Genomic DNA, 24075 nt, shown 5'->3' on the forward strand with positions numbered 1-24075 from the left:
TCAATCAAATGCATTTGATTAACTGCTCATCAGCGAGTGTGAGCACCTAAATGAAGAGCAGAGGTTTTGGTAGTTTACCCATCTGGAGCATACAGGTGTGTGTTAACTGCCGCTACGCATCATGCACACCACACCAACATGTCAGGACAAACACTTCAGACAAAATGTCAAGCACGGTGGTGTAGGGCTGATGATTTGGGCTTTAGAACTAAGTTTCACTTCAAGGGCATGTCATACTGATACTCATTTAGTTACCTTTTTTTCTTCACCTGTCTTTCAGGTGGTAATACCAGCTTCTTGGTCACTGTGACAGGAAGTGAAACAGTAAAGGTCACAGAAGTCACACTGTTTGACAGCTCAGGTCCAAAAGAGGTCAAAGGATCATTGCAGGTGTGAGGCCGTCTATCTGACAGATAAGGCTTAGTTGAAGTTGGGGTCATGCATTAATCGCGAGTGTCACCAGCAAATCTACAACACAGTGACTGAAAAAGAAAAAAAACATAGTGTTCATTGGTCCAGTAGAAATCACGAGCTGTCTAGGAGCCTCTAGGAGTGACTCTAGGAGCCTGTGGCGGGGACTAAGGACAATAACGGACTATAAAGCACCAACAACCGGTATGACGAACGCGGCCGTGACTCTGGCAGACGAGTTGAACACTTTCTATGCTCGCTTCGAGGCTGCAGCAAAGGACTCCAACAATGCTAGTGCTAGCGGCGCTAACGGCTGCAGACAGGAAGATGCTGCCAGCACCGGAAACGTGCTCATCATCTCCGAGCATGAAGTAAGGAGAGCCTTCAAAAGAGTGAACACCAGGAAAGCAGCAGGCCCAGACGGCATCCCAGGTCGTATCCTAAGAGACTGCGCATACCAGCTAGCTCCTGTGTTCACCGAGATATTCAACATCTCTTTATCTCAGTCGGTGATCCCCACATGCTTCAAAGAGTCCATCATTGTTCCTGTCCCGAAGAAACCCCACCCTGCTTCTCTCAATGACTATCGCCCTGTAGCCCTCACCTCAGTAGTGATGAAGTGCTTTGAACGCCTGGTCAGAGACTTCATTTCTTCACTACCAGACACACTGAACCCACTACAGTTCGCTTACCGTCCAAATCGTTCCACAGACGATGCCATCTCTCATCTCCTCCACACATCACTTACTCACTTGGACACTAGAAGGGGGAATTATGTTAAAATGCTCTTCATAGACTACAGCTCTGCATTTAACACCATAATTCCCTCCACACTCACCACCAAGCTGGAGCATCTGGGACTCAGCTCATCTATGTGTCAGTGGATCTCCAACTTCCTAACTGGCAGACCACAGGCAGTAAGGATGGGCGGACATGTCTCAGCCTCCACCACTCTCAGCACTGGAGCCCCCCAGGGGTGTGTTCTGAGCCCCCTGCTGTACTCTTTGTACACATATGACTGTGTGGCCACTACCAGCTCCACCACCATCATCAAGTTTGCTGACGACACCGTCGTGGTGGGCCTGATCTCTGATAACAACGAGACGGCCTACCTGAAGGAGATTAGGAATCTGGAGAACTGGTGCCAGAGGAACAACCTCCTTCTAAACGTCAGTAAGACAAAGGAGCTGATAGTGGACTTCAGCACTAAGCAGGAGAGGAACTACCAGACCCCCGTCATCAACGAGTGCCCAGTGGAGAGAGTGGACAGCTTCAAATACCTCGGAGTTCACATCACGCAGGACCTGTCATGGTCCTGTCACATCAACACCGTGGTGAAAAAGGCCCGTCAGCGTCTCTACCACCTCAGACGCTTGAGAGACTTCCAACTGCCCTCCAAGGTGCTCAGGAACTTTTACTCCTGCACCATAGAGAGCATCCTGACGGGAAACATCTTAACCTGGTTCGGGAACAGCACCATGCAGGACAGACGAGCTCTACAGAGGGTTGTGCGGTCAGCTGAGCGCACCATCCGCTCCGAGCTCCCTGACCTGCACTCAATCTACAGCAGGCAGTGTTGGACCAAGGCCAGGAAGATCGTGAAGGACCTCAGCCATCCCAACAACAGACTGTTCTCTCTGTTGAGGTCAGGAAAGCGATTCCGCTCCCTGAAGACCAACACAGAGAGACTGAGGAGGAGCTTCTTCCCGCAGGCGATACGGTCTCTCAATCACACCACCACACAGTACTGACCCACACATACAGTTCTTACACACACACTGGACATTCTGGACATTGTTTTCACTTCATCACTTAAATCACTTTAAGCATATTTGCACTGCACAAGACATAATGTGGATTGCACAACACTGGTCACTATATTCTTCATTTCCAGTTAATATTTGTACAGCTGCTGTTATTGTGTATATATTTATTTATATTTCTTCATACATTCTTATATAGTTCTATATTGTGTATTTTGTTGTACAGTTATTTTATTTTCAACTTGAATTTATATATTTTATCTTATTCTTTCCCAGTTAAATTTACCCTTCATTCTAATTTGTGTTGTACAGTTATTTCATTTTTAACCTTAATTTATATTTTATTCCTTCCTAGTTAAATTTACCCTTTTTAATTTTTCATATTTATTTCCTATCTTATTCATAGCCTTTTCCTTTTTTGTTTTCTTTAGGTCACGAGCAGTTGTCCAAGCATTTCACTACATATCGTACTGTGTATGACTGTGTACGTGACAAATAAAATTTGAATTTGAATTTAAACCTCAGTGAAATGAATAAGCACTTACTTGAAATGATAACATTACTACATACTACAGAGATATTGTTGGCATTTCAGAGCTTAATTAATATTGTGTGAATTTACAAGGCAGAAGTTTTAATTTTAATTAAATGAAGGCTGCTATTTTTTGCTACACTATTTAATAGCAGCCAATTTTCAAACCTTAAATACATGAATGTCCTGCAACATCCACAAATAGTCCTCGCACTCGCCCTACCCTGCCATAAGGATGTAGTCATATATTGTTTGATTTGGTTACTGTTAATCTGTTGACAATGCATGTTGCTGCTTTTTCTCTCATGCAGTCATTAGGAAGCAACGATTTCCTGGTGACATTTAGTGGAATCCCAGCAGGTGAGTTTGTGCTTATCCTGAAAGGAGAGGACAGCAGCTCCACTTCCAGGTCCACTTCAAGCAGCTTCCAGAGACAAGCGTCCACACAGATCAAGACCTCCAGCATCTCTGTCACTGTGAGATCAGTTAATGTGTGCTTTCTGAAGAATCCTTAACCTCACCATAAGTAAACTGAAACATTTTTACATTGATTTTTTTAACTTTATATAATTTGTAATAGCCATCTATGTAAATAAGTCTACAATCATAAACAACAGCCATTCCTACTGTGCTTCTTTCAGTGTGAAGTCATGTCATTATGCATCAACATATTATTATCTACAATCTTTAAAAAAAAAAAATTCCCCTGCTCCTCTCCCTCTCTCTTCTTGTCCAGGCCCAAGCCAATAATACCAACATCGAGCCGGGCACCACTATCTCCATCCCCTTCTCAGTTGCCACAACTGCTGATGGCGTTATAACTGACTCTGCAACTGAGACATTTACAGTGCGAGTCAGCAATGACCGCAGTTATACTTCCACTTCACCCAGCAGTGTTACTACTGTTACAGGCAGTGGTGGTAAAGCCAATGGCACCGTGACCCTAACGGCTCCATCCAGTGCTGCATCAGGAACAGACGTGACCCTCACCATTGAGGCAGAAAACGCCGCTGCCACCGACATCAACTATGTAGTTCTCAGGTTTTCTGTGAGTGCTAAGGTGAGTGATAATGGTTAGAATATTTTTCAACATTATTCTTAATTCTGTAATAATTAATGATCACATACATAATATATCAAAAAGAATTTTTTGTTATTTTTATTTCAAATGAAAGATTAAATTTCACACGCAATTCGTTTTAATATTGTTGTCTTGCAGTTACAGTAAGGCTTTATGTGTCATACTTCTCTTGTGAATCATTATACATTAATTGAAACTGAATATGTTAAATTGTTTGTCATGGGTTGCTAGACAAGGACACAAATGCCAGACTGGCTGAAAAAAAATAAAACACACCTTTATGTATAAGAAAGACACGCGAGAAACACATCACAAAAATGAAAAAGGGAGAACTGAGGATATTAATACTCAAATGATGATTAGGTGAATGTGGAACAAGCGGGTAAACAAACAAGTGCAAACAATCAAGGACGAGATAAAGAAAGTAAAACTAAATGCAAGACAAAAATAGTATTAAAATAAGACAGAAATGTGAGAGCAATCAGCACAAAGGCAAATACCCAACAAGAAAGACATGGGAGGCGGGATAAACTGAATCTAATTGACACGCAAAGATCTAATTAGTGGTTTTTTTTTCTTTTTATCTTTAATAACTGGTGTGACACATACCCAACCCAGTTCTTTTCATTCTTTTCATATTTCTGTCTCCAGGTGACAGATGTTAACCGTCCAGTTTGCCAGGTAGTCAACACATCAACCTGTGCCTCCACTTCATTGCTTTGTGCTTCCTCCCAGTGGGAGTTCATTGCCAATTTCACTGATGGCATCAATGGAACTGGCATTGAGAGTGTAACCATCAGCCAAGGGAATGGTACTCTGAATATGAGCACAGTGGTTGAAGCAGGGGGTGAGAATATTACGCTGGTTACCTACACTGCCTCCTGCTGCTCACCGATTGTGGAGCTGACTGCTGTAGATAGTGTAGGAAATGTGGGGACATGTGTGGGACAGGCTAGAGTGCTTACCACACCTCCTCCTACGACAACGACCCCTGCAACTACAACGACCCCTGCAACTACAACTACCCCTGCAACTACATCTGCAGCTCAAACAACATCCACCGGAGGGTACACTTTGAACATATCAACCATTGTTTGGCTCACTGTTGTGTTCTCTGTACTTTGGAAGTAAAAGAGAACAAATGGAAATTGCACTGTATTTGTAATTTGTGACATATGAGCCAAGTGACCCATCTTTGATTGCTGAGCAGAAATGGCTATGAAGCAACACACTGAGAAAAGTATCTTTAAATACTAACACCTTCTATTACTCAGGCATGTTTTTGTGTTTAAATTGTAAACACTTTAAATACATCAACTTTTTGGCCTGTTAATTTCTGTAATTTCCTAGAATAAATTATGTAGTAAACAAGATTATAAAGTGATTCCACTACATAAAATCAGCATTAATGTTCTCTCTTATATTTCTACAGTCAGTCTTTGCATAGGTGGAAATACAGTATCAAATTATTTTCAACCTGTCCACTTAACGGAGCAATTTCTTAGTTTCGAAAGATGCTTTTTCATTCCACAGTATCATGTAAACAGCCATTACTTCCTTTTCTTACCTGCTCCTGGTATCTCTTTCTTGTCTCTGAGAAGTCACCAATCCAGACATCCCTTTCTTTGTGTGTTACCAATGTAGATTTGTAACAACCTACTGAAATACAACATTATATATATATATATATATATATACATGTAAGAACACATACATATAAAAAAAATGTTGACTTTAATTAACACGTAAATAAATGTGATTTTAATCAATTTACAAGTATCACTTAATTGTCTCATTATTAAAGAGGTTACAGATTATAATGGTGTTCCTGCGGTCATTAATGGAGAATTATTTTATATTTTTCTTACATTGAAAACACGAACAGATGTGAACTCATTATTTCTCACAGCTTTATTGACTAGATGAACCTTTTTGCAGTTTTCCAGAAACAGTTATTTCCCTAAAATAGAAATCTTTCTTGTAGAGGTTAGTTTTCCCAGGAACTACCTGGCAACTGGACTAAAGCACAGGAAAAAGTTCCAGTGACAAACCAGGGAAAGCATCTGGATTCTCACTGTAGCACCAAGAAAAAACACCATTTAATATGTTAGAAGTGTGCTAAATTATTCTTGAGTGGTTTAACTTTGCCTCTATATTTGGATTCCAAAGCATATTAATAATGTAGTTATTATTACTCAGCTGGAGACTGGAAGGTCATTTTACAATTACAGTTTCTTTCTTTTGAAAGTATTCTGCAATATTTTGGTTATTCAACAATGCACCAATAAAGTTGAACAGTACTTAATTAGTGAACATAATAAGTAATGTATAAATATACATAAATGGAGTCATATGAAAAAGAAAGTGCTCAACTTTCAATTGTAATGTCAATCAAATGCATTTGATTAACTGCTCATCAGCAAGTGTGAGCACCTAAATGAAGAGCAGAGGTTTTGGTAGTTTACCCATCTGGAGCATACAGGTGTGTGTTAGCTGCCGCTACGCATCATGCACACCACACCAACATGTCAGGACAAACACTTCAGACAAAATGTCAAGCACGGTGGTGTAGGGCTGATGATTTGGACCTTAGAACTAAAAAAAGAATAGATACACATTTGTAATAGCTAATAAAGTTTATTTCAGAAAAAAGTAAAACCATAATTACAACAAAGAACCAAATTAACCTTGAACTGCAATAAAAATATAACAAATGCAATAATAGTATAAGTGGAAGAACTAAGAGCAACTTCCAGCAGCTAAACAAGAATGGCACTTCTGGGGCCTGTGTCACAAAGCACGATTAACGAAGAAAGTTTGATGAGCCAGAAACGTACACATGCTGCAGTACACTGAGCTGTGCTTTTACTCAGTGACAGATCCCAAATAACTCCATGACTCTGCTTTGTGACACAGGCCCCAAATATCAGGAGACAGCACGACAGCCTGGCCGAATGCAAACTGCATCAGGAAGAGGGGAGGAGGAGTGAAATGCTTGGTCCTCTTGACAAAAGAAATGGTGATAAACTCATTTTTAAAACCATTTTTCTCTGAACAATACATCATCACTAAATCAAAGTACAGCAGGTTTACTACATAAAGGAAAACAGAAGAGCCAATCAACCCTCAATAAACATGGCGAGTAAACATCAAAGCAGCCACACCACTAAAAAGAAACGCTTCATTTTGTTGTACGACTTGGAAAATAATATTGCCCCGCCGGGTCATCAAAAGCAACCGGAGTCAAAAGTGCACCACTACGATGAGGAACTTTGATACTTAACTGAGAAAAGTAAACATAACCAAATTCAGTATGCTCAATAGATGACAGCTTCATTGATTAGACACATATCAAGCCTAGATCTAGAATAAAACAGACATTTGAATCCATGTCTGTGAAAATGCCATCCTAATCACACAAACACAAAAGAGTAACCTTCTTTGTCTGCTTTAAATCTGTTAAGCACATTCATGTCACATCAGTAATGAAACTTTGAACAGGTTCAATATAAGAAATCTACTATATTAATCATTAACAACAGTATTTACAATACCTAATGTGTTACTCTTTTAAACAGAGCAGAGCTTAATGTTACACAGTTGGATATTTTGCATTTTATTAATAGCCCATGGTAGATCGAACATGTCCCTGGATCTCTTTGTTCCTGACAAGAGAGGTGGTCAATACCAGAGTTGTAAGTATGTATAAGCTTATACATAACAGATCAACAAAGGGCCAATAACCAGAATATAGCATTTGTATCCTCAGAAGGCAAAGACAAAAGCTACAGTTACAGATAAATGGCTACAGGTTTTTTTTTCTGTTTTTTAACAAAAGCAAGTGAGAAACTGTACAAAATATTAACAATATTGTAGGAGAAGACCATCGAGGATCTTCTCTTTGACCTTCTCTCTCTGAAGTTAATATGCTGTAATATGGGACTTTGGTCCAACAAACCCAGCAAGACAGTAATGTAACACATTCCTTCATTGTCAAATAAGGTGTCAAAGACTGGAAAGTGCAAAATGCATTGCGCTGTAGGTTGGTAATCGCATAAGGAGGGGGGAAAAGAACAAATAATTTCTTTACTAAAACATAACAAGTTAGCCCTGTTACTTGAAAATCTGGTGGTGTCATTTGATATGATGGACTTGATCTGATTATGTTGCAATTCAGCTACTTTATGTGACGTTTTATCCCATTTTTATTCTTAAATGCAGCATTTGAGCCAGGAAAAAGCCGGGAAAGAAGAATGCAACAGCATTTTGTGTGTCTGTTGCTTAAATATAAGAGTTTGGTTTACACATATGTCGGTAATTATATAATTCTGCATGCAGAGGCACTGAGTTCAAAGAGTTTATAGGCCTACAGAGTATATTCTCTGGACATGCTTTCATTTCACTTCAAATTTGGATGTTATATTTTACAAAATGACTACAGACTTCAAATGTAAGCATTCGTTATCACCAAATATATCAAATCATCCATTTACATTATATCCATCTACTTCATATAATATGTGGTGTGAAAAATCCATGCAGCATATATAAAAACCTGTCTTTGATTAATACCTTTTTTTTTTCCTTCACAGGACAAATTGTCATCCTGGCGGTTTTGGATGATAATGGCTCACTTCTGTTTTAAAACTGTTTCTGCCAACACTGGTGAGACAAAAAAGTAAGCACTTCTGCAAATACTTTGCACCTAATGAGGCACATACTCAAGTCAGCTTGACGCACGTGCCCTTCTCCTCCAATCAAACACTGAGTTGCTGCTACCTCCACTATGCACAAAACAAAAAGAAAAACCTCCTCAAAAATGGCCTTGTTCCTGCATGTGACGTAAAAGTGACTCGCTGATTTGATCAAAAAGGATCACATTTATGTCACATGTGATGTCCAGCATTAGTTTCAGGCAACACTTGACTTGGTTGTAATGAAATACTTTTGTTGTACTGACCTCTCAGTCAACTTCAGTAAGATATATGCAGTACCTTTCAACACTGCAACTGTCATTTTAAAACGACAAATGCAGTAATAACAACAGCTTATTCTGAACATGACTGCTAATATGCAAATGCTCCAAGGTTTCTGATGTGTAAACATTTCCTAGGGTTAGGCAGACTAGTATAGTACAATAGTTACTGTATTATGTCAGCGGAGGTACAAAATGCACGTGTTTGGCAATAACCAGGGAGAGAAACACACAGTACAATCCCTGTATTTGGAGTGCGTGCCAGATAGAGTTGGGGGAGACCTGAGGTGTATACTCTATGATTGTACTGCTCTTGCATCACTTATATTAATGGAGTTCGGAAAACAAAGGAACGGGCAGAGTCTGATCCAACGACTAGTTTGGACGGCTCAAGAAACGGGAGCATCTTTTATGAGGGTTCTTGGCTGTCTTTTCATTTCAATGTATGATTTTCTAACAAATTACATCTACAGTGCTACTCTAGTGCATTTCAATGATTACATTTCTAATTGAATACACGACAGCCATTTTACAAATTCATTCATTTGCACATGTCGTCAAAACTATTAAACACCAATGGCTCTGTGGTGTTAAGGCAACTATTCAAAGTTCGATAGTTCATAGCCAGCCTTTATGGTTGACGATAACAACTAAGGAAACAATGCCAGGAATTTATTCAGATGAGTTAAAGAACTGCCAGTCAAAAAAATAAAATAAAATCTGACAAGCTTTGCTTTAATTAAAGACCGTAGGAGGTTGTTAGATTAAATGTGGCTGGTTAGAGTCACAGGAAGAAGAAGCCTGCCACGTCACAGTGGCTTAGCCTACAGCTGCCCTGGATGGTATCAGTGACACTGATGAGGCTTCTAGAGTGATTGTTGTAGAGTGATTGTTGTTTTTTTCAGGATTATGGCAATTCATTGGATATGGCTAAGGAACTTGACTGTCTTGGGCACTGGTGTTTGGAGGTTAGGCTAGTCTCATTTGGGCACATAAGACAACAGGTACTGGGAATAAGTAAAATAAGGGGTAGGGAAAGAGATTCCAAGTTCTTCTACTGGTCCTCCACTTCAGCAAGCTCCGAATTAGAGGGCGGTGTGGATGGTTGGAGGTGGTTTGAAGTGGGTAATGGGCTTACGGTTGAGCCCTGGGGGACGTCACTTGGAGCTGGGTCAGGAAGGGTCAGGGTTTCTGGGGCAGACTTTTTGCGGGGTCGGTCCTTGGGGACAGAGAGTGACTCAGGCGCATCGGTGCACATGGGTGTGGAGGGGGCGCTGGCAGGGCCAGTGAGGGCACAGGAGGACAGGGGTGTCTCACTGATAGAGATCGACGGGGGAAACATCCCAATCTTCTGGTTCGTGGCCTCCTGGATGGCGCGCTCAAACTCTCTCACCTCATCCATCGTCATGTCTGGATCAGAAATTTTATTTTATTAAGACCAGTGACAGAAAGGTGGACACAACTTTTTAAGCCTTTGTATAAATGTAGAAACATTAAGCTGGAATGTGTTAACACAGCCACACCTAGAAAATGGTACATGGTCAGTAAAAGACTAAAAAACAAAACAAACCACATATTTACAAAAAAACGTGGATAACGTGAATTTTTTAGGAACCATTTTTTTTAGAATCATCATAACTGTTAGTTCAAATTAAATTTCGTTTTTTGGCTTTGTGTGTGAGTAGTTTGACTCAGAATAAGTAGATCCATGAGAACATGTAAAGTCAGCTGTGAACGCTTCAGAGGAAAGTCATCATCAGTTTAAATATAAGAAAAGAGGGGCAATGGAGTAAAAAAAACAATGAAAAAGACACATACGCTTGCTTTGTCATGGATCTCTATGTCATCCAGTGAAGATGCGTTTGTTGTGGAATGCTCTTGCTGTTCATGGCAAACTTTAATGTTGGTTTTCTCATGCATTTTTCTCTCGTAATCCCGCACATCATCCAAAGTCATATCTGGAAGAAGGGGGGAGGGGTGGAACGGGGGTCGAAATGTTGGTAACTCTCCTACAACGTACTCCAATTGAGAGACAGGTGGGGGAGCGAGAGCGTTAGGTGGCAAAGGCAGGCTTTTTTTGAAGTTAAAGCTTTAGAGGTTAAGCTGCCAGCTTCCCAAGACCCAAAGAGTTTGTGGGATAAAACCAAACAAATCCGAGGCACACAAAGAGGAAAGGACTGATAAGGTCAAGGATGTTTCAAGACAAAGGAAAAGCATGGAGAGGCTGGATCATTGCAAGCATAAAAGAAACACCTGCAAAACCGATTCCACAGGCAAAAAAAAAATCATTCCACAGTGAAAAGATTTTAGGAGTATTAAAAAAGTGCAGGCTGCAATGGTTAGTGGTTATAGAGAAGGGGAACGTTTCAGGGCAAAGACAATGGGCTCATCTATGCGCCCTACAGTTAATGTGCTGCAGCCACTTATACGAGCAAACAGAGCTGCTTCTTGCACAACCACAAAATTGACAGAAACAGACAAAGGTAGCTTTCATGTTTCAGTAAGGACCACACTCATCACCAAGGAATAAATTACCACTTATTCCTTTACTTAACCACAACCAGCCAGTCAGATGCACTGCACGCATTTTATTTTGCTGATACTTTGTTTCAGTTTTAGAATACTGTTTCTACTCTTTACATTTTTTATTTTTTTTGTTGCATCAACTGGTACATATGAATGTCTCCATTATGAAACATGAAAGGAATGTGGTTGAAATATATTTCTATTGCGCAGGTCTCAGTTGAAACAAACTTTGACCATGCTCAAAAAGCATTTATTATTAGTGGGTTAGTTGTGAGAAGAGGTTCCATGCTGTAAGAGAATAAACAGGACTGGCAGTGGCCGGGTTAGCTGAAGGCCGAATGACTGTTCATGCATGGCAATGAATGAGGCAGGAAGTAAACTACAGTGATCTACAATGCAAAGTACAAGAACATGTCAAATTCAAACATTTGTTAAACTATGGACGTGCTACCACTGCATGTAGCACTGTGTACTATTACTTAGACAAGAAAACTAAATACTTTAATGACATAAGTTCAGCAGTGACCTACCTATCCACTCATCCACCCAGGCAAAAGCCTGCCTGTGTCCCAGCAGCAGCACATCCCGAACCACCTGTAAAAAAATAAATAAATAAATAAATACAAAGAATCCAGAAAAACTTTATAAACTAACACAAATTTACTTCATCCAGTAAGATAAGATAAGATAACATGTGCTGTGATAAGTTGCAAACATTCACATGTTTCAGTTGTAACTATGGAAATTTACTTCATCCAGTACTAGAATTTGAAACATGTATTTTATTAAGACTTGCGGCTGACGTCTCACCTTGTGTACAAACTGCTCAACTCGTGTCTGCAGACCCCACACCTCAAACTTTACTGAGACAAGTTTGTATGAGCACATGATGGGATCCTGCGTGTCCCTCCAGCCCTCCTGAAGAATCCCTCGTGACGTCTTCTCAGACTTGAAATATCGTAAGTCCTGCAATTGTAGAGTGATCACACATGTGACACTGTAACCCAAACCGGCATCGTGTCTGCAACAGACTTGGGAAATAATCAAAACTTTGAACTGAATGCCAGTAAATAACACCTTTTCACATTAACCCTTGTCCTTGTAAAATCTCAAGCTTTTATTAAACAGCTATGAAAAAAGATAGATGCCAGATGAAAATGTGTGAGATGGAAGAGTCATTTGAGGTAAGTGCAGCTCTGAAGTCCACATAATTTACACAACTGAACAGATAAAAATAAAATAAAATGTATTCCTATTTTCCATCTAGAAACAGAAGAACCTTTCCATTAGAAGTGATTTAATAGTACTGTACTGTGTCATCTAACTGACACCGTTTTTACTACTGTTTCCACCAGTGTGTTTACACCTCTCCAGGGGTGTTTACTCCTATTAGCTAACAGCCTTCAAACACACACACACACACACACACACCTACACAAGCTCACCTCAGACTCTTTATAGTAGCGCTCCGGGATCTCATCGTAGGCGATGTCGATGAAGCAAACTTCCCTCTCCTGGTCCTTCAGCTCAGTGTCAAAGATCTGAAAACAGACGAGGTAGATTTGCCCGTCGTCACATAAATACATCTCAGAAATGTACTTACTGGTCAGTGCAAGAGTTGGAATACAATCTTAACACTTCTTGACTTGTACCTTATCACTCTAAAAGCAAAGGTGGGCAACTCCAGGCCTCGACGGCCGGTGTCCTGCAGGTTTTAGATCTCACCCTGGGTCAACACACCTGAATCAAATGATTAGTTCATTACCAGGCCTCTGGAGAACTTCAAGAAATGTTGAGGAGGTAATTTAGCCATTTAAATCAGCTGTGTTGGTTCAAGGACACATCTAAAACCTGCAGGACACCGGCCCTCGAGGCCTGGAGTTGCCCACCCCTGCTCTAAAGCCTCATCACTTGAACCACATGTTATTGTCTAAATAACCAGTAGTGGGCGCTCTCTCCCATGTTTTGCAGCACTGCCAGTGCTGACTCCAATAACTGCATCAAATGTTGAGAAGTCATCGGCCCTCCTTCATTCTTCGTGTTGCTTTCTTATTGCTGTCGGTCATTATTTCTCATGTTGAATAAAGGGATGTTGCAGTTAGTTTTACAACTTCATAATACACTGCAATTTATGCATGCATCTACTTGTCGATTTATCAGTTCTTCTACAGTCAGAGCTTGTGAGCATCTTGCTGCAAAATTAAAATGTGTGAAACAAAATCAAAAGCTTGATAAATAATGAGTTGACCTCTAGAAATAGTCCTTTCTACTACAACAGCAACACTGTGATACATCACAAACAGAGATGGGCAGTAACGCTGTAATCCGATTACTTTTTTCAAGTAACGAATAAAGTAAGGGATTACTATTGCAAAAACGGTAATTAGATTACCGTTACTTTCCCGTAGGAACGCTGCGTTACTGCGTTACTAAAACCGTGATTTTCTTGCGAGAGTGTCTCATGACAGTGATGTAAGCAAGTGCGACGTTGGTGACAACAGCTGTGTGCAGATCAACAGTGGATCATATATCGAGTACGGGAGAGAGTATGAGTGTGCAGCGTTTAAAGCGTGGAAGTACTGACCTTACTTTGAGTTTGATTCCATAAAAAGTGACAAAAACATTAGTGTCCTTTGTGCGTGGGAAGAAAACTTCTTTTTACAGCAAAAAAACCCCCCTAAACTTCCAAGCAAGCACGAGTGCACAATGACGTAATGGGAAATTCACAGAGAAACTCGCGGATTCTTCCACTGACCGCTGCAGCACACCTGCACCGGGTAAACCTCCGCCTCCCGCAGTCCTGCTTTACAGGTGAAAATAGAGCCAAAGGACCGCTAGTCTTTGATTTTATTTATTTTCTGCTGTGTTTTAATTGCATCTATTTGAAAGACTGAGTGTTAACACACACAAAAAAAATATTTTATGTGCTGGAATGTGCAGAAAATAGGTTTAAATATTAAACAAATTTCTTCCAGTCAGTGAATGTTGCATATAATTAAATTTTTGCTTGATGCATAAAGTTAAAAGATTAAAACTAATAAAACAAGTTTTAAAAAAGAGACTTTTCCATTTGATTACATTTTGTATGATGGATTATGCAGAAAAAGTAGAATTGGGCTGAAAGATCTATCGCTTTATCACCTATTCAGGTTGTAAATTGTGTTTTTAAAAAGTAACTAAGTAACCAAGTAACTAAGTAATTAATTACTTTTGAAAATAAGTAATCAGTAAAGTAACGGGATTACTTTTTTGGGGAAGTAATTAGTTACTGATTACTTTTTTCAAGTAACTTGACCAACACTGATCACAAACTAGACACTGTGGCACTTAAATAATTCTAAAGTTACAATTACATTCTGAAACTGTTCTGATAATGACAGAGAGGGAAACCGATAAAAGAAGTGACAGGAAATTAATTCGTGTCAACAGATGAGAAGAAGGAAAAATAGCTGCACTTTGTCACTCTGCAAAATATAAACAAACATCTGCAGTAATGAATGAGTGAAATGTTTTGGGGGGTTTTTTTTCACTCGATGCTGAATATTTTTAAAGATACTGATGCAGCACCACCACCTAAAACTCTTAAGAGACCATTTCAATATAAACATAAGCAAGGAAAATACTCAAAATACTCTAATAAACTGAGGGTACGTCTTTAGCTATGAGAAAATAACATTTAATCTTTGTTTTCTAGATACACTAACAAATGGTATTGAATGAAGACTTTTCACCTCTCTTCTGAGACCCTTCTTTAGTTCTATAAGCTGATGAAGAGTCTCGTGTATCAACTCGGACGTGGTCCTAAGAGTCATCAATGACTTGGATAAAAAAACAACTTCACAAACATATAAAGAAGTCAAATGAATTCAGCTCAATGACTTAAGACTCCTGTGACCTGAATGACTGAGAACCTACAGATCTATTTTTATGGGATTGTTTTGATAATATTAATAATGATAATAGCACAAGCCTTATCCATCAAGTATAAGGCTGGATTTTCAATTCAAATCATTAAGATGTGATTGAAGCGCAGGCTCTCAAGTTTAATTCCCTGAATTTTACAAACACATTACATTAACTGTTTGGGAAGTACGGCCTTTTTAAATGTATAGTCTCCCATTTTCAGTGGATAAAAAATAATTAGCATAATTACTGAATGTATATTTAGTACAGAAAGAGGGGGTAAGAGATGACAACAAACAGTAAATATATCACTGCCCAAGAATTAAGTATATCGCAAAGCCATAGCTCTACTTATGGTCTTACACTTTCTCTGTCATTCTGTCCAATGGCGAAGACACTGCTTCTTTCTGCTTAACATTAACCAGCTGTATTCTATTTTTCATGAGACTTTATGAGACATGAGCATGTTTCATTTGTTATAAGATGTGTTGTAACTTGGGCAATCCCAAAGTCTACATTCCTTAAGCTCAGTCCTGATTCAATCATATCTGTATCTTTTTTTCTTTTTTTTGCATGATCTTATTATGGTTACAGTTTCCCTGTGGGAATACACTTCTCATGCATTTTCTTTTACCACACCCTCAATTCAACGAGTGCATTCTGTCCAGGCACATCTACTCATTTCCTGTCCTTCTAACTTTCAAGATTCCCTGCTTTTCCTTTTTTGTTTCCATTCATGCTTCCTCCATATTCATGCACTTGGCCTTCCTCTCTTTCACTATGTTTTACAGCTTAGTTTATAAACAACAAGCTGAGTGGACAAATGCAAGTTATGTCGTAAGATTGGATTAGGGCAGAGGTGGGCAACTCCAGGCCTCGAGGGTCGGTGTCCTGCAGGTTTTAGATCTCACCCTGGGTCAACACACCTGAATCAAATCATTAGTTCATTACCAGACCTCTGGGGAACTTCAAGACATGTTGAGGAAGTAATTTAGCCATTTAAATCAGCTGTGTTGGATCAAGGACACATCTAAAACCTGCAGGACACCGGCCCTCGAGGCCTGGAGTTCCCCCACCCCTGGACTACGGGTGGGGGAAAGTTTGTTGAAGTCTTAAAAAAAAAGAAAAACACACACACACACACACACACACACACACACACACACACACACACACAAAGAACAAAGCAGCTGCATTCTTATCATTTCACAGCATCCTTTATAGAAACATACATAACTCAGACTGGTTACTGTTTGTCATAAAAAATGCAAAGCCCCTTGTTTACTTGCCTTAAAGACGTTATACAAAGTAGCAAAGCTGTTTTATTCCATTACTAAATCTAAGTGCTAAATCTGTGTGTGTGTCTGTGTGTGTCCACAGGCATTTCAAATTGAAACCAGATATTTATCCGACACAACTGTGATTTCTCTTAGTTTTCATCCACAAAGTGCACTTGCTGAAGGCGATTTCTGCTCTTTAAATTTCATTTAAAAACTCTTTGGTCTATCGCTTTGTCTTGTCAGATGAAGCAAGCATCAGTCTAACGTTTCATGCATGTTCAATGAGCACTGACAGTCTGGTCATTTCCATCTTCCTGCTTTAAGGGTACACGTGTGGTTTGTCTCAGACACAAACAAAGCACTTGAAGCACTAGGAACCATCTTCTACGTATACATCGCAAAAACCACACATCATTTTAAAACCCGAGTGATCTTAACCTGCTTACCAGTAACCACAATACATTTAAAACTATCTGTATGTAGCACACCACTCCACGATTTCTTTTTCCTAATGTCTGAGCGCTGGCAGCCTTTCATTTGATGACTAATACCCATATAAATGGGAATACAGAGAGTTAGCAATTCCAACAACCCAAATGAAATTAGGTGTCCAACAAGTGGAGCCGTTTTTTGGCAGACTCTTAAGGCTCATGCATTGTTGGCATTATTACATGATGGGATTGCACAGAAAGAGTCTTTGCTGCCAGATCTGCCTGGATAATTTTACTCATATAGCCTTTGTAGAGATCTTGTTTTTTATGTGCTATTTTATCTTAGACAGGGTTATCGTGCTTTACATATTTCTCTATGAGAAAGAGAGCAAACAGTCAGCAGTGTTACATTAAGCTGAAAGAGTTGCGTGGGAGTGAGAGCCTGCCTGATTAACTGACTGGGCATATGGGCTGACATTAGCAGTATGGGTGTTCGCTGGGAAACCACAAACAGTGCATTTCACGGTAAAGATAAAACTAAAAGTTTCATTTTCTACTTTGTTCCATTGCGCTGCTTATGTAGTGCATATGCTACAGGTTTTATATCAGAACAGAAAGCCCAGAAGTAACGGAACACAAGGCCATTACTAATAACACATCATGAGGTCAAATCAATATAACTTGTATAGCCCAAAATCACAAGTTTGCCTCAAAAACACTTTAAAATCTCTGCAGCATGGAAAACTATTTGGCTTTAGACCATCTGGAGGAGGAACACAGGAGGCGTCCATCTGCTTGCAGAGACATTCATGCAACAGACTGCAGATGTACAGAGCAGTCATACTATACTGTGTTCCACTCAGCATGTGACTAAAAGGAAACACCCAAACCACAGTTCAAAGCTCCTATCACACCTGCACACCGTGTACTTACATTGTCATTGCATCCTTTGTTGTCTTCATATTTTGTCTCTATGTGGATGGAAAACTTGGGCAGGAACGAGCACTGTGGATTAAGAAAGAAAAAAGATGCTTAACCACTTGTAAAGACAAATTCATCAACTAATGTCCTTAACAGAAGCGGTGTTGCTTTTATTATTCTTCTGCATTCCAAAGCTGAGCAAAAATAGAAGCAACGAGCTTATGAAGTCTGTTCTTCATGAGGCTAACATATTCATACGTGCCTTGCTGTAACACCTCAAGTGCTTTTATGAGCACCGTGTCTGAGTTGGGAAGGTTTCTTTCTCCATTTGTATGTTTATCACTGTATAGTTTAAAATGAGCTGTAACAGTGCAGTACTTAAATCTCCTTGTCAAAAGTGACAAAAACCAAGACAATTTTGCTAGCCTGCTTAAAAACTCATTTTGCATGGGTGTATTTGCACTGACTCATACATAAGCACAGTACGCTCCCACACATGCACATAGACAATATCGAGCATTCCTTCGCTGTCACAACATTGTCCTCTTTCCCCGTTTATCCCCACACCCAAAAGTGTCGTGACTCACGCTACTGACATTTCTCCCTCTGCATAACAGAAGCCCTATAGCTAAGCCTAATCACATTCATATGTTTTAAATTATGTATCAAGGTTAATCATGGGTCACAGAGGCCGTTCTGATTATTGGGGAAAACTTAGTGCGTGTGTGTGTGTTTGTGTGTGTGGTTGCTATGTAAGTTGTTTTGATCATTGCAGAGACTAACAAACCCTTCTGACAGAACTCAGCTGCCACCACTGTACTGCGGCTACGCTGCATACAGCAGAAGACTGCATAATCAGTAATCGGAAAATTCTTTAATATGTAAATTTTGGCATTTTTCTACAATTTGACATGTTACAAGCAGTCAGATGTTTGAAATGAAAGACGAGCAGACACAATTTAGAGAAGGGATGTCAAAGTCATTTCACACTGTGGGCCGCATACAGCTCACTTTGATCTCGAGTGGACCAGACTGCACGAGTAAAACTATGTAATAAATTGCTAAAGCTACTAAAAAAAGTGCTGAAATTTTTGTTAACTCCGGGAAAATGCTTCCCCCTGTGAACTCACTGTAAAATACAAACAAACAAACAATCAAATTATTGTCATTGTTTATGTATTACTTATTTACTTTGGTCTAGTATGAATTTCAGTGGCAGGGAGAGGTCTAAATCAATAGGAAAAGGGAAAAATCTATGCAATTCTTCACAATTTCTAAAGCTCAAAGGGCCAGAGTTGAGTCTCTGCTGGGCCTATTATTAAGTACACAATACTTAATAATCAATTTTTCTATGTGCTATTATTACAAAGAAATGGAGAAAAAAGATCTTTGTTTGAAATCTACCGTTGAGGTAAACATAAATGTTTGCCCCTTCTATGATATTCAATTAGCTCCTAATATTTCCACAATAATATTCCACAATGATTGAGGGTACTTACGGTGTATTCTTCAGAACAATGCATGAGGTGACATCGGGTCAAAGCCATGGGAGAACACAAAAGAAAGCAAAATCAGTTACACAACATTAAAGAATATAAGTGAAGGCTACAACATAATAAAAAATGTCTGTCAAATATCTGAAAACCCAAATCATCCCTCCTCACTAGAGTGTGTTTTCATTCCCTTTAATCTGTCCTCATCATCTTGTAACACCTCTTTTTAATGATCAGAATCATTAAAGCATCACAGAAATGTTCTGTTCTGGCCACTGTGCCTCTGATCTTTGGACTCCTGATTACTGCTTGCTCCTAATATTGGTAATATTGGCTTATTCCACCGCTGTGCTCAATGCGCATAAAAAGCACTGGCGGCTGTAAGCATGTAACTATATGCAGATTTAAACGTGGTCACGCATGAATGAGTGACATGTTCATACTTTTTTACATAGTTTTGTGTTTTGCTACCAAACTGAAAGACTGGCAACCAGAAAGCTGCAACGCTGTCACTGATGTAACATCCCATTCTGGTTGACCTTGAATGTTGCGTGCGAGCATTAAGGGCACTCAGGAACTTACAATGTCTGCAGTTTGCTTTTTGACTGAAGATGCTGTCCCATGTAAATGCCATCACCTTTTAGAGTTTAAGATTGCACTTTATTGATCAACACTGAAAATCCTCCCTCATCTTTCATCTATGGCAGTCACCGACCTTTAACACTGAATTAGCATTTTGCTCAAGTTGCTATAAAAGCTCTTATTTCCAAAGTCACTGCATCCAGCTCATGATCACTGTGCCCAAATCTGCTATAAGCCTTAATGTGGTGAAACCTCCAAATGTCCTTCAGAGATTACACATGGAGCTGCTGGAATCTGACCATAAATTACGAATTAGGTTGCATAGTAACTTTGATGGCTCTGACCACTTATTCGCTTTTTCTTACAGTGCTGTGCAAAAGTCTTGATCCAACTCTCATTTCTTTATATATTGTAAGGAAAATGGGAAATAGGTACAGTTGCCAGAGTTCAAAGAGAAAATCCACACAGCCACACATGCATGGGATTAGGTTACGTAGGTATTCTAAATTGGCAATGAGTGTGAATGATTGCCCTGCGATAGAGCCACAGTGTGCCCCACCTCTCACCATATGGCAGCTGGGATATGCCAGCACCTGATGAATGGAAGGTAAAAAGAGAGTTTCTACAATTCTAATTAGCTTGAAATGCGATATTTGGTATAACCACAGCACAGCCTGAACTCTCTTAGGTAGGTTTTCTTGTAATTTCTTTAAGTAGTCTTCAAAAAAAGTCCTCCTGGCTTCTTGACAGCCATTCAAATCTCTCCTTTGGATGTTTCTGCCTTTAGTTCTGTTTTCTGTTAAGCTGATCCCACACTGCTTCAATAATGTTGAGGTCCAGGCTAATTTCTTTGCCTCAAACTTCAACTTTTCGGGGGACTTTTTATGAATCTGTAACAAACCACTAACCTGCGATTTTAATGAAAGTCTCCTGGCTGCAGATTTTAACAGGCACTGCTGCCTCAGACTGTGTTACATCTACAGGGGTTCATATAATCTTTCACAACTAATTAACAGATCAAGTCATCCAAATCTCGAATACTCAGAAAAATTGCTGCTTTAAACTTATACGCTGCATGAACATGTCTTTATTGGTCTTTCTGGAAATTGTGTCAGTCGGAATGGAAAAAGAAGGCTTTTAAATATGCTGCTCCCTTTTTCTGGAATAATCCGCAGACGGACCTGAAACTGTTAGAGCTGGTTATGACGGATAAGTTTGAGTCAGAATAAAAATTTGAGGCAAGAAATTATTTAAATAATGTGTTAATGCAAATGAATTGGATGTTTGTGTTCACCTGCACTGAATGTCGGTTGTATTTGTTTCTTTACTTGTGTTACTTTTGCTGTAATTTCAGCTTTCTTTGGGCTCTCAGTGACTTTTACCTACATTAAAAAAAAGGATATATGCTTTTGCACAATCTATTGAAACTGTCCATTAAAGATTCACAATCTGGGACCAGATTTTATCTCCAAGCTTCTTAAACCTTTATATCTTCTTTTCACACTCCTCCAGTTCACTTAAAACATGCAGCCAAGTGTTTATAGTAGCTGGCGAGTCCTGAGAAGCTGACCTTTAAAAAAATATTGTGCTTACAATCTGACTGTAGTTCTAGGCTTTAAACACAGAGTATTAAGAAGGCAAAAGTAGGCCTCCTTCAGTTACAACAGCTAACTCAATTCTTGATATAGCATGAGCTGTGAACAGCATGACATCCTGAGAAATACTTTTAGACGGTTTACTTACCGGTTATGGTGTAAGGGTAGTAGTTCCATGCCTTCTCTGTTACATAGAAGATTTTAGGAACCACTGCTCGAGCCCAGCTGGGTAATTTACTGCAGAGAGGCATTGAGAGAGACAAAGACAGATGTGGAGCGTGACTGTGAGCTTGTGTTAGTGAAGGAGGTTGAAAGATTGAAACTGCTTCCTTTGGCACAGCAATCATCAAAAACTTGTTTTACGCGTGAAAGGAAAATGGACTCGCAGAATAAAACAGTTAAAGAGTGCTTCTGTAAAGCTTTGATTGAGGGGCAGTACAAATGGCAGCTTAGGATTTTCAGCCACTCTAATGTAATAAATGAAACCAAAAGACCAACAAAAGAACATACGGACAAAAAAAATGTTATAACAATTTATTCTGCTGATATAAATGTGGTCTACAAAGGAGCGCTCTCTCTTTTTTTATATATACACACACAGTTAAACACATTCATTCCAAGGATGGCTGAAGCAGTTGGGCTTTAAGGACCTAAAGGGACCAAAAGACACATTAATGGCAGCAATGAGGAAAAAACAAGTGGTGCCTTCCCTTTTTCTCGTGAGCTGTGCAGCAACATAATTTTACAACATAATAATTTTATTTCATGACATTTCAACAGTTCAAATCCTCGACACTGACGGATAACTTATTCCGACTTGAAACATCTCACAGCTTTGTTTCACTAATGTATTAATCTGAGTTAATAAAGCTACTTCTGGCTTTCCCCCCTTTTTCACAAGGAATCAGCAGGATGCTTCTCATGCAGGTTAAATTATGTCAAGGTAGTGTCATACTTATCCCACAAACAAAATAGTCATATAAACTCTCAAAAATGTCTTAAATATCGCACTATTTATCAGTTGTAGCGGCAGACATATGAGTTTTCTGAGCCTGAAAGCACTTTGTTGAAACTTTTAATCTCGGTATCATCCAGCATGAGGTCACCGTTTCAGTACTCTACCAATATGTGTATTCGGGAGACTTATTAATGCATGTCTGTGCTTGACATTCACTTTTCTTCGATTATGTACTTTGGAAAGCCGCCACCTACTTTGACTGACATACTCTCCAAAACAGGACAAAAATGGCACTCCGTGAAATACGTGACTGCTGTGAATAAAAATTTGTGAATGCTGCCAGATATTCTCTCTCTCTTCCAACAAAGAGACTGACACCCCTCCTACACCTCCATCTGCTGAGTTCTCCTATTCCCTCCTTCTTCTTCTTGTAAAGATCTTTGCCAGCCCATGTTGCCAAACGTGCGAGCGTAATCGACGCCTGCTTTATTTTATTTATTTTTTTAAAAAAGCATCCCGGTTTATCTGAACGCATCTGAGGAATGGTAACAATTGTTCATAATCAATCAACTTTAACAATAGTAATAGTAATAATAATAATAATAATGATAATAAACAAGGAAAACAGTATTCAGGTTCGATGAGATCAGGCCAAATAGTAAAGTACTGTGTGAAGCAGATTGTGAGGGCTAATGAGGCGGTTAAAGTGTGACAGATTGGCAGCTTGATTCCCTGCTGGTGACTTAAAGTTAATGTTTAGTTGTTGCAGCTCCAGATGGATGACCAGTTAAGGTAAAAAGAACAGTAGTTAACTATAGTAAAGTTATGTTGTTGATTCTATACAAGCCTAACTTCTATCCATGCAGTTTCTTCTGCCACACTCACCACGTTTATACAAAGAACATCATTAAAATATAACAATATTACTTGTGGATTAGTTTTTTTTTTATGTCTTCTGGTCAATTTGATATCTCAAGAACGCCTGAAGGGAATTTTATTGCATTTGGCAGTAGAGCCAAACCAAAACACAAACAGACTTCCCCAACAATGGTTTTGTTTACTTATTTATTTACATGTTTACACTGTTGGGTTCTGCTGAGATTACCCAGGTTTGTGTGTTTGTTTGTTTTAAGGCAATAAATTAAGAATGCCATTTCACTTCATGTGAAAGCACATCAGTTGTTTTCCATGATTATGCACCACTTACTATCTAGTAAGAATTCCTTGATCATTTTTTCACTACAAATATTGTAAGACAGAGATATAAAAGGCAGCTTGAGTGGTTGACAGAGGAACGCAGCTGTTATTTCCATTGAGAAGTGAGGGTTTCGAATTAAACCACAGGGATGTTCATCATCAATATGTGGAGCTTTTGAATTCTGCCAAACGCAGACACACATTTACGCACTCATACATTTCACTCCATCAAAATGTCAGCTGCTGTGGAAAGGTTAGTGTTTTCTAGATCTCCATCTAACTGCAAATGCAAACATCCATCAAAGCTGAGAGTTTAAGTGTTTAGAATACAATTCTGTCCCTCTTTTTTCTCCTTGCCTGAATGACAATTTTGTTGGTGCGCATGAATGAACTGCTCTGAAATGAGTAAATATCGCTCCTTAGATAT

At 39.3% G+C, this 24075-nt stretch overlaps 2 protein-coding genes across 3 annotated transcripts in view; one reads left to right on the forward strand and one right to left on the reverse strand.

The window, feature by feature from the left end:
- Positions 1–164: 164 nt before the first annotated feature.
- On the forward strand, positions 165–5831 carry LOC120735091 (flocculation protein FLO11-like). Its single transcript, XM_040034268.1, has 5 exons — positions 165–181; positions 252–390; positions 3018–3182; positions 3443–3766; positions 4439–5831. The coding sequence occupies exons 1-5, from the start codon at positions 165–167 to the stop codon at positions 4916–4918; spliced, it is 1125 nt and encodes a 374-aa protein (XP_039890202.1). The 3' UTR covers positions 4919–5831.
- A 577-nt stretch (positions 5832–6408) lies between these two features.
- The window catches only part of LOC120735097 (cytoplasmic phosphatidylinositol transfer protein 1-like), a 74084-nt gene continuing 56417 nt past the window's right edge, over positions 6409–24075 (reverse strand). Inside the window, exons 3-10 of one of the 2 annotated variants that reach the window (XM_040034275.1) lie at positions 21642–21730; positions 19323–19330; positions 17836–17907; positions 12734–12829; positions 12099–12254; positions 11819–11882; positions 10581–10720; positions 10060–10172 (exon numbers count right to left, since the gene is read on the reverse strand). In XM_040034275.1, the coding sequence (XP_039890209.1) occupies positions 10167–10172; positions 10581–10720; positions 11819–11882; positions 12099–12254; positions 12734–12829; positions 17836–17907; positions 19323–19330; positions 21642–21730 (631 nt within the window). In that variant the 3' untranslated portion in view covers positions 10060–10166. Of the gene's footprint in view, positions 10173–10580; positions 10721–11818; positions 11883–12098; positions 12255–12733; positions 12830–17835; positions 17908–19322; positions 19331–21641; positions 21731–24075 lie in introns of both variants that reach the window. The other variant, XM_040034274.1, reaches the window with a different exon arrangement.

The sequence above is a fragment of the Simochromis diagramma genome, unplaced genomic scaffold (assembly GCF_900408965.1).
Source record: "Simochromis diagramma unplaced genomic scaffold, fSimDia1.1 OVJJ01000747.1, whole genome shotgun sequence".
NCBI lineage: Eukaryota > Metazoa > Chordata > Actinopteri > Cichliformes > Cichlidae > Simochromis > Simochromis diagramma.